Genomic DNA, 11,767 nt, shown 5'->3' with positions numbered 1-11,767 from the left:
GATTAGGATTTATAGGAAGAAACAATTGCAGGTGATTTTGGGTTCTGTTCAATTGGAGAAACAAGATTTAGAAGCTGAGAAGAAGGGTGGGCTGTTGTTGTTGATCGAAAGAAAAGGGTGAGATTGATTATGTGGAGCTGGCGATGTAGAAGAACACAGCAAATCAAAAACAAGGAAGGAGAGTATTGATGATTTTGAGAGGATTTGAAGATAAAGGGTATAATCGTAATCTCAGGACGTCCACGAGATATCATTGTACGAGAATTTGAAGAGATATTGACTGGTCAGCGTGATATATTGACTGAGATAACGGATTTGGATGGAATCCGTTAGATTGGTCTAGATTCGTAAGAAATAAAAAAAGTGACCTAGATTTGAAAACGAGGTGCCAAAACAGGCCTAGATGTGTATATATTTATTTTTATTTTTCAGAGATATGCATTTAATTGTTGGTAATTGAAAGCATATAAAACTAACAACCTTAATTAAAAGATTCTTAATTTATTTTGGTCCGGGATCTCCTTGAGTTATTAAGGAATATCTTTGAACAATAAAAGATAAGAATTATTGTACGTGTTCAAAGTATGTGGACATCTTTTTCTTTGTAAATCCTTTTTCATATTTATAATCTTGGAACCGATTTTCCACACTTCCAAACGAGTTTAGAATTGGTTCATATGTATTCCAAAAATTATGTGATTGATCAAATATTAATTAATTAATTACGGGTTTACCGTTCTGTCATGTACTGGTATTGGAAGAGGTGCCCTTATCATATTCGAGTTGGTTATTATTTTAGTTGTTAGTTGCACTTAGCTTTTATCAATTGTAATGGTGCCTAAATAGGTTCCATTCTCCTAACCTAGCTATATAAGGCTAGCGAATATGTGTAAGAGAGATTATCCAATTTATGAGTAATGAAATAGAATTTTATTTAGATCTCTCCTCCCTCTTAGGATGGTTTCCTGAATCAGATTTCTCTATTCTTCAAAGGGGTTTATATCAATCCTGTATCCAACCTTGTCATGTATAACCAGGTACATGACAATTGGTATCTAGAGCCGTTTCGATCCATGGAGGCCGGGCCCGAAGAAGTCTCATCGAAATTGGAAGAAATGAAGAAGCAACATGATGATTTAGCATCAACGATGCTTACCAAAAAAGTTTTTTATGCGACAATGGAGAAATATTTTGGTAAGAAAAACTGCAGTCATGAAGATCCAGTAGGAGTTTCAAAGATTACTTCGAAGTCATCTGATGAAGATCCTACTAAATCAATTGGAATTGGCGACCTAATTTCTATTTCTGTTACTCAAACTTTTGATTCTGAAGACTTTGGCATTGTTACATCGGGAAAACAAGATTCAATTCCTACTTCTGTTCAGCTGGATTCTTCTTCTCCAGTCCTCAATAGGGTTGAATCTCAGAAGATTAACTCAAATTCCGCTGGCGCTGTTAAGGACAATGATGGTTCATCTGATTATTTGAATTTTCCATTTAATGAAACTGCAAAGACAGATGTTAAGGACTTCGTATTGATAAATCAAATCAAAATTGGTGGGTAAATTATTCTTCCCTAGATTTTCATTTCAACAAATTTGAGAAGAAATTCGCAAATCATGAAGACTTGAAGAAGTTCAAAACCTCAGATGGTATTTGTGTGGATTGTTGTTCTTTTCTCCTTGATATCACTCGTTGGTTATTTGATCGAGGTAAGCTTGCCCTTATTTCATTCAATTCTCATGAGAAATTGATTTTTCCATGGATTTCCATTATGGGGTACCAATTAGATTTCTGTTCTATCCATTTGATTGTGAGTTTGTGTATTAATAATGCTGCAATTCTGGATGAGAACAAAATATTTGATAAAATGTCTGAGAGTGTAAGTTTGAGTGGTGCTGGAGTTGATGCTTTATGGTAGCTCAAAACAGGTAGAGTATTTGATCGTGGCAAAGGGTTGGAAAGTATTAAGAGGTTCTCTAGTTCTGCTGGTACATATGAATATGGTTTTATTATTTCCTTCTTGTGTAATTGTTCTTCTCGGTTCTGCATTACTGAGAAGGTACAATAGATATTTGGTTTGTGAGTTGTTTCTAATTCATGGATATCCGTCTGAATTTCAGTTTCTAAACTTGTTGAGTATTAGAATTTTCTATGCTGTTGCAATTGGTGGTGAACGGAATTTGGTTGCTGAATTTTCACAGGGAAATAGATTTTTGTTTCTCTTATTGGGGAGAGTGGTGAGCTCTAACAAGACATACAAATGGTATGCTCAGGTGTTTAGTATGAAGGGAGCGGAATTTTTTTTCTTACAGCTCAAGTGTAAGTTGCTCGCGGTGATTAAACTGGGGGTATCCAAATGTCAGAATTCTCCTCCGTGTTACAGATATGTGGTCAAAATGGCAATGCTCAGAAGCATGCTTACCAGTGATCATAGTGGTGTTTGTTTCTATCTTTATTTTGTTGCTACTCGTTCCTTGTTTGATCGCGGACAATGGTATAATTGGTCCAGGGTAATGGCTAACTACAGTGGAAATTTTGTTATTGCACTTATTTTCAAACTGGGATACCCAGGGAAGTTGCTATGGAAGAGCTCGGTTATACTTATGTTGGTTACATGGGTTGAGACTGGTGTTGTTTGCAAGCTGTTGGATAAAAGGTTACGGCAGGGTATAACTCTATGGTCCAAGTTGATACTTCAAGTGATTGGTAATAATGAAGCTAGGGCTGTGAAGGAATTATTTGATCAACTACATCACAGTAGTAGCTACAATTTCGGGGACTCTCTAATCTTGCATCTGGGAAATGGTTCACGAAATTTGATATATATCCATGTTTTTGCAAGACAATATGCTGGTGAATTGCAGATTCTCTCAAAGCGGCATAACTGTAAGCTTGTGTTTCTTTCTCTTCGTGCCAGCAAGTTGTGTGGTGTGTCTTTGCAGCGGGGAATCGAATTATGCTTGCTTCCTCTCTGTTTGTGGTGTATAGCAAGTGTTGAGGCTTTCAATTGGATTTTTACTTGGCTGCCAGAAGGACCCAAATATACAGTTGATGGTAGTTATGAATATTGTTCTGGTAGGAATGCGTTTCTTGTAGAGGGGGTGAAAATCAAAGAGCTGCTTGTCATGGTTGATGGTGGTGTATGCTTTTATGGATACATGAGGTGGAAATTCCGTTTGGTTCCACCTGATATACGGAGTTTGAGGAGTGTTAAAATGAAAGTTCAATTCTCAGTTAACTTTGATGCAAACTGGACTACTCATTCTAAGAGCTTTTGGGTTGTTTCTGTTTACATAGAAGTTTTATGGAGCAATGGCGAAGATTATATTCGTGAACATGGTATCCCTAATGCTTCTGAATGGTTGAGGCGTAGTGCAGGTACACACAGAAATGAGAATTCTGCCATGATTGGGTTTTTGTACTGCAATCAACTTTTGTCGTTGGTATATCCGCCGACAAAGGGTTGTATCCAGTTAGAGTTTTTACGAGGGTTAAAGAGCACTCAGTTCGGGATCATGATGTTTATAGACCCAACTGTGCTAATGTTGGGGATATCCTTGCGATGGAAACCTGAAGAAAATAGCGGTACTAATCTCCATTATGTACTGATGAGCATCCCCAGTCAGGGTGGAGATGTTAACGAGTCTGCATCAAGATTTAATCTCACTAGAGCTGTGACCTTCATGTTTCTCATAGTATTCAACTTTGTGCTGAGGCTCCAAACTGAAGTTTTACAAGTGGACATGTATGTCTTGATCAGTACGTGCAGTTGCGGTGCAGCTGTATGAAACTTGCTGCTGTACGCGATAAGTAGGTGGATATGGGGAATGCTTAGCAATTCTAGTGTTAAAGTCATTGTTGAACACAGCGGAAGCAGTGCCCATAGTGTGGTCTTCGGGATTGTTTCTAAGAGTGCATACCATGCATCAATTGTGAAGGTAATAAAGTCACTTGTTTTTGGTAAATGGCACAAGAAAGTCAAGTTCAAGGGCCGATCAAAGTATTCAGTGGTGACAGTTGCTTGTTGGTCCCGGGCTTGGAGTGTGCAAGTGTCTCCCCAGGTTATTCATTGGCATTATGACTATTGGGCTTCTCATGTGTTTAGAAAGGCTACCACTACAATGTCATGTACTGGTATTGGAAGGGGTGCACTTCTACAGACCACAATCCTTGCTCCTCCTACATTGCTCCTACAGTTGTCACAAACGGATACCTATATCTTAAAGTTACTTTTCGCGATTCTCATCCTTGAGGACAAGGATGCTTTCAAGAGGAGTGGAATGTCATGTACTGGTATTGGAAGGGGTTCCCTTATCATATTCAAGTTGGTTATTAGTTTAGTTGTTAGTTGCACTTAGCTTTTATCAATTGTAATGGTGCCTAAATAGTTTCCATTCTCCTAACCTAGATATATAAGGCTAGTGAATATGTGTAAGATAGATTATCCAATTTATGAGTAATGAAATAGAATTTAGTTTAGATCTCTCCTCCTCTTAGGCTGGTTCCTGAATCAAATTTCTTTATTCTTCAAAAGGGTTTATATCAAATCCTAGATCCAACCTTTCCATGTATAACCAGGTACATGACACGTTCTACCAAACACAAGGATCGATTTTACCTCCATATGGTTACTGGGACCGATTATATCAGTTACATCAATTACCAGGACCGGTTATCATATACTCACACAAATCACTAGGATCGGTTACACCAATTACTAGGACCAGTTACACCAATTACAAGGATCGATTACACAAATCTTTTGTGATCGGTCACACCAATTACTAGGATCGGTCACACCAATTACTATGATCGATCATACCATCTTAGGTGATTACTTAATATCGGTTGCACTAATAAAAGTCATACCAATACACAAGTCAGGAATTGTGATTAGTTTTACCAAGATACATAACAAATTATGATCGGTTCTACTAACTCACATATATTGGTAATCCAAAGATATGGAATGAATAACAATACCAATAAGCCTGGCGATTTCCCTTTCGATTCACAAAACAAGTTTATGAATGTACTTCCTTTAAACAAATGTAAGCATTGTTTCCTAGGATAAAATCTTCACCTTTACCCATACACATAATCACAATAGCATTCATACGATTATGTCGATGTCTTATATACGAAGTTCAAAATATAAGCGTTATACTTCGTATTCTAATTCCTTAATACTATGTCTACTAGAGTATAATCATTCACAGCTTCGCAGTTATGTTTTCAATATATCACGACTTAAAATATATGTTAGGAATGAAACAGTTCAAGTCAACATATTACTAACCTCAAGTGGAAGGATGATGTCGTCGATGTAGCTCTTTACTTCTTCACATTCTTCAAGTCTTCGAGTAATACTTGTATGTCTCATAATCCTAGTCTTTCTAGTTTAAACTATACGAAGTTGACTCTAGTACATAATCAAACGACTCTTTAAATGAGTTTTGATTCACTAAAATATGACAACCAAACTTGACATACCAACGCTTGGTGGGTTTAACCGAGTTATGGCCTAACATCATCAGATAAAACAGAAAGAATAAGATCAGTAAGACTAACACGGTATGGAGGGTTAGAAGACGAGTAAAGAGATTTTAATTAGTCATTAATAAGAAATTCAATAGGCTCATCATCTTTAAACCATGTTCCATTTTCATCTTTGAGACACGAAATACGATTACGATGTCTTCGACCAAAGTCTAAATGTGAAAAAATCTCGTATTTTGGTTACCATACTTTAACCATTGAATACGAGATTTTTGAGCCCAAAATAACTCTTTCAACCAAAGCATCTCCAAGTATTTCCGAAGACAACAAGCTTCGGTGACCTTGTTTTCCAAAGAAGGATTCTCATCAAACAAATTTTGAGCACGACAAAGATCAAGTCTTGCTTTCATAACATTCTTATGAATATTACCAAAAAAAAAATTATTCCATAATCTAACTTCCAGAGCTAAAATATGAAATTTGTGAGAAAGACTTAAAAAGAGTCCCAAACATACTCCCTTTGGGCCCATATGTGATTAACTAACTTTCTAAATATAATGTCTTGTAACCACATAGCCTCAATACAAAAAGGGAGGGGCCGAAATTTAAATGAGGGAAAAGTATCTACCAATAAAACTCTATGATCATAATTATAAAAGTGCAAGTGTGATACCCTAGGAAACAACATCTTCCGGTGTTCATTTACTAGGAGTCAATCAAGTTGATCTTGAATATTCCTCCCATGCACCTGCTTATTAGTCCATGTAAACCGAGGTTCATCAGGCTTTTTGACCATAAGATTGCAAACATTTATAACATGATTGAACTCTTTGATATTAGAATAAGTACGTAAAATTCCTCATTTGTTGTCAGGAGACTATGAAGGACATTCAAGTCACCAATAACCCACAGAGGACAATCAATCTCAGAAACATTTTGCAGCTCATTCCAAACCTATTGTAGAAATTTAGGATTATTACTAGAATAGACAGATGATACAACCCATGATTGGCAAGAGGAACAATGACGACCGCATGAATGTCTCATCTTGAGACTGGAGTTGCTCTAAGATCAACCTCAGACTAATTCTACGGAATGCCATAACCCATAGAGAATCCATGAGAATCAACAAGAAGAGAATTAGAGAAACCCAACTGATGACTTATTTCATGTAAATTATATTACTTATAGTTGGGTAATTTGATATATTATTATTTGGTTGTTTTAACCTTCACATGGATTTCGATTTGAGATTGTGTTACTTCCTTTTTTTGTTAAATTTTTTAGCATCAAATGTTTATTCTGATATTTACGGTTTAACCTCGATAACAACACGTACCAAAATAACAATATCATCAACAACCACTTTAACATCCACCAATAAGGTTAGGGTCCTTGTGGTTAAATTGAAAAAATATGGCATAAAAGGTTGAACAATAATACAAGCAATGCCGATTATGAAGAAGGAATCAAGACTTTAGCATGATTGTGTTTAAAGAAATTTCCTGAAAGAGAATAGAGAGGGAATAAAAAATGAATCAACTTGATCCAATGATCCGAAATCATTTAATTGATCTTAACTTTCTTTAAATATTAGGTTGTGCCTTGTAATTAATCTGCAAAGGAAAAGTAATAGTGCAATTACTTGCCAATGTTTAAGATTAAATTCTGCTTTTAACATATACTCGCTATATTCCAACTCATAAACCGAAATCATTCTTAGTTGACAACTAATATTATGTAGCATACATATATATATATATATATATATATTACTAATATAACAACTATAGATACTGATAGACAAATTTTTATGTCGGGTTTATCTCAATTCTCTATGATTGTTAGTGCTCGATTGGTACTTAATATGGCATCTTATGTGTTTGTAGGTTTTCCTGGAAAAGTAAATTTTTGTGGGTAAATTGGCTCAAAAAATGATACCCCTCTATCCCCCAGGAAAATTACTAAAGGCAATCGAAGGGCATATGCTAAATGGACCCAAATTTATGTTAGGGGGACTCCACTTTCTTCTTTATCTTCAAACGACGACGAGAAATATTCATACTCAACAGCATGACTTTCAGGGAAGAATTGGGGCGATATATTTTTTTTTTGTTCTTGGATTAGTAATTATATCAACCTATTACGCTAAAACATGATTTGTGAGTCTCTTTGATTCAGAAGAAAAAGAAGATATCATTGATTCTCGATAAACCAAGAAAGCGGGAGTATCACGGTATCTGGTTTATTTTTGGCAACGACATGGAAAAAGTGAGAAGATATATTTGTTTGGGATTTTATTTTCCAAGTCCAAAGGATTTTAGGAGGCTGGTTTGACTGAGAAGACGCGTAGGAAAAATAAAAAGCTCAGTTGTTAGATTATATTCCATTTTTCTAGGACATAATATCTTCTATGTCTTCTTCGTTCTCTTCTTCCGATTCTTACGTGGATTGAGATTGAGTTGCTTCACAAATCACAAGTTTTCTTGGGTTTTTCCAAGTCATAACATTTTTCTTGTCATTCTTGTTCAAACCTTTTATTATCTGCTCCACAATCAATATCATGGTGAGGGGTGAGCGTGTGATTAATTGGTATTAAATTATTCTCTTGCTTGTTCTTGGGATTTAAATTATCAGGATTCCTACAACAACATGATACATGCATTTGGATTTGGTAAATTTCAAAAATTAAACATATACAAGCAATAAAATTACGAAAATAAATAAAATATTTATTTATATTGAAGTTTCGACCGCAACCGATGGCAGGCCTCAAAGAGGAGTGTATAAAAATGAAGCGTAATAAAAACGCGGGCCTACAGTAATACCGCAAGTGCGCGGTCGTCGGTTGTAGCTCGTGCAAGTACGGGTCGATCCACAGAGATCGGGAGTGTTTTGTTGTGTTTAGCTATTTGGGCTCTAAATTGCTATTGGGCTTAGTTGGTTTGTTTGTAATGATGAAGTGCTTTAGGCCTTGGGCCTTTGAGTTGAACTGAGCCTTGGACTCAGTTGGTCTTAAAATGAATTGAACTGGGCCTTAATAATGAACTTGGGCTTGGAGCCTTAATGAACTGGGCTTTGGTTAAGTTCAATGGACTGATGGGCTTTTGGTCTTAGAAACTGGGCTTGGTTTAGCTAGGCCTTTGGGATTAAACCTGGGCTTTTAGCCTTTGGTTTCACTGAATTGAACTTGGGCTCAGTGTTGAAGTGAGCTTTGGGCTCAGTTGCAGCAGCAGCAGCAGTGGAAGCAGAAGCAATGCAGCAATGCAAAGGAAAGCAGCAGCAGCAGCAGGGTTGCAGGGCAGATGGGTTGCAGCAGCAGCTGCACAAGCAGTGCACAGCAGCACAAGGCCAAGAAAACAGCAGCAACAGCAGTAGAAAGGAAAAAACAACTGCAGCAACAGCAGCTGCAGCAACAGCAAGGCAGTGGAAGCAGAAGCAAGGAAGAAAAAGGCAAACAAAATGAACATGGAAGCAACACAGGGCAACACAGGGCAAAAGCAAAGAACAATGCAAGTGAACCAAGGCCTAAGCTAAGGGCAGGGATGATATTGAAACTGAAATGGTGACAATGCAAGGCCAAGGGAAGAATACAGGCATACAAATAGAATGGGAAGAGAATTAGCTTGCTATGAGCACTAATTTCTCCCAATGCTCAATCAACACATTGCATCCTAAGCATACAAAAATGGAATGGCAAGATAATCAGCTTGCTATGAGCACTGATTTCTTCCATTACTCAATCAATTCAGTGCTTCAAAGGCTTCTAGCCTAGCATTAACAGGAACATAACAGGAACATTAACAAAGGAACATTATCAAAGGAACTTATCAACACAATGCATCAAAGCAAGCACATTAACAGTAACATAACAAACATGAACATAAATGAAATTGAACTGAAATTGAAAATTAACAGAACTAAGTAACAGTTAACAATGGATAACAGTTAACAGAACAAACATTAACAGGATATGAAAACATGCACATTTAACATATGCAGTGAAATTGAACAGAAAACATTGAAGAGGAAAACCTTAACAGAACATAGTTCTGGACACTGGCTAGTCCAGCATAAAGTTTTACAACAACACCCACAAGGCTATTTATACCCACAGACACAATTAGGGTTCTACCAAAAAAATTCCCAAATTAACAGTAGACTAGGGTTTGATTTTTTTATCTAATTTGATGTAGCAACATCAAATTAAACTCGACCCATTCTTCCTCTGACTCTCCTGGTGCCTTTCCCATGCTCCTATTTCATCTCTAGGTCACCTATTTCATCAACCTCTCACGCCTAGGGTTTCATGGATGAAACGTGAGAGATGGAGGGAATAGGGGTCTAGATAGGTAGGGAGTGATGATATGGTGTTTGGTAGTGATTTGGTGGAGGTTAGGTGGTAGAGATGGTGGTGACAGAGGTGGAGAAGGTGGTGGTGTACGGTGGAGTTGGTTCTGCAGAGGAATGGGGAGATGGGGGAGAAGGTGAGGGTCGACTGTTTTGGGAAGAAGGGTATTAGGTATTTGGGTATTAAGGTGTGAGGCAGGGATAAAGATTTTGATGTTTCGCGAAGCTTAGCCGTGGGATGTGGAGCTGGTAGGTAGATCGGACGGTGATGCGGAGGCAAGCGAGGAGCGATCGTCGGATGAAGGGATACAACGAAACGAACGGTGCTAGATTAGGTTAGGTGCTGTAGTGTAAGGCGAAGATATCAAACTTTGATGAACAGCAAGGGAGAAACCGTTGGATTCAACTACCATCTAATCTGAAGGCTTGGAATTTCAGCGCTGTGGTGCTTGGCAGAGACTTCAGATTTTGATGCTCTATGAAGGAGCGACCATCGGATGCTTCTGAGAACTGATCTGATGGCTGAGAACGGAGGCGTTTTTGTGTGTAGAAAATGAGGTTGTGCGCACCATTCTTCGCGGCTTCCTTGCGTGATTTCTCCCGGCTTTTCACTACTTTTCTGCTCTTTTTGCTCCGCAAGTCATCCAGACTTTATTTATTACCTAAAAATGCAAAATTAATTAATAAAAATATTTATTCTTGAAAACAATGAAAATACAGAATATGGGATAAAATGTAGAATTAATGCATAAAAGATGAGTTAAATGCCAACAAAAAGGGATAAATAAATACAATATTTGGCACTCATCAAATACCCCCAAACCTGAATTTTACTTGTCCTCAAGTAAAACAAAACTAAGGAAATCCTAACTATATCACTGTCGCTGGTCTCTCGAATGCATTTAGCGTATGCACTAAGCCTTTTAAACCACTAAGTGTCCCTAGTGGACGAGTTAAGTCTCGTGAAGGTTTGCTTAGAACGTACCTACAAAGTTCTAGGTCAAAATATAAGCTCAGATTCCATCAAATGTGACATGTGCAAGTCAGTTTAAGCTCACAACAAAATGGAGATGTCAATCTAGCTATCCAAGGCACAATCCTAGCACTGATAACAAATAAAGACATGTGATAAGAGTGTAAAGTGTATCTACACATGTGTAAAGAAAGATCGGATGTTATGACTACTAATCACCAAGAGATAGTTTCTCAGGCTAAGAACCAAGGTCGAAATCTAGCTAGCTGTCCGGACTTTACGAGAATTGTGAATGAGTTGGAGGTATTTCACAATTACTCGCGTTGTACATCAATGGCATACACCCTTCCTTGCTTATTACAATAAAACAAAAGATGACTCTTTACATGACTCTTATTTACATTGACTACTCTCTTTTTATTTTTGGAACAAGAGATGAAATTGATAAATACTTGATTTTTTTGTATTTTTCTGATATATATATATTATTTTATTTTTTTTGGATAAGAACTTGAAATTGATTTTTACATAAGGTAGCTCTTTTGATACATAACAAAAAGAAACAAAAAATTACATGACACTTTGCAAGAGGTAGCCCTTTTTGATGCACCCAGTTAAATTCGATGGTTGTCTTTCTTAATGTAACCTCCACCTTCTATCCCAACCAACCAAAGAACAAGCTAGTCAAGTTTCGTTCAGTATTCTAAAGTGATTGGCAATCGTAACTTCCTATCAAACACCTTGAAGATCGAGGCCATACATGTATTGGTAGATCGTGCGCGTGCAAATTTCTTATCACTATGTGAATTGTGCTAGAATCAGGGTGCCTAAATATCTAGACTAAGACTCCTAATAATTACATATTTGCACAAGAGTCAACATTTCAAGGTAAATGAGCTCCATTTTTTATGATTTTTCATTTTTTAATTTTTTTGAATTTTG

At 37.0% G+C, this 11,767-nt stretch overlaps 1 protein-coding gene across 1 annotated transcript; it reads left to right on the top strand.

The window, feature by feature from the left end:
• Nucleotides 1-922: 922 nt before the first annotated feature.
• Nucleotides 923-4,490, top strand: LOC113322742. Its single transcript, XM_026570883.1, has 2 exons — nucleotides 923-1,712; nucleotides 2,205-4,490. Exons 1-2 carry the CDS (start codon nucleotides 1,650-1,652, stop codon nucleotides 3,789-3,791), a joined length of 1,650 nt encoding a protein of 549 aa, XP_026426668.1. The 5' UTR covers nucleotides 923-1,649; the 3' UTR covers nucleotides 3,792-4,490.
• Nucleotides 4,491-11,767: the final 7,277 nt, after the last annotated feature.

This window comes from Papaver somniferum, chromosome 11, assembly GCF_003573695.1.
Source record: "Papaver somniferum cultivar HN1 chromosome 11, ASM357369v1, whole genome shotgun sequence".
Classification (NCBI taxonomy): Eukaryota; Viridiplantae; Streptophyta; class Magnoliopsida; order Ranunculales; family Papaveraceae; genus Papaver; species Papaver somniferum.
This window is presented reverse-complemented; position numbering and strand designations above follow the sequence as displayed.

What these genes read in the sequence shown, in the direction of transcription:
- LOC113322742 (XM_026570883.1), top strand. Translation starts at nt 1,650, where the DNA reads ATGGTATTTGTGTGGATTGTTGTTCTTTTCTCCTTGATATCACTCGTT. An exon ending in TCGTTGGTTATTTGATCGAG is followed by an intron (nt 1,713 to 2,204) that starts GTAAGCTTGCCC and finishes GAATTTTCACAG; the next exon opens with GGAAATAGATTTTTGTTTCT.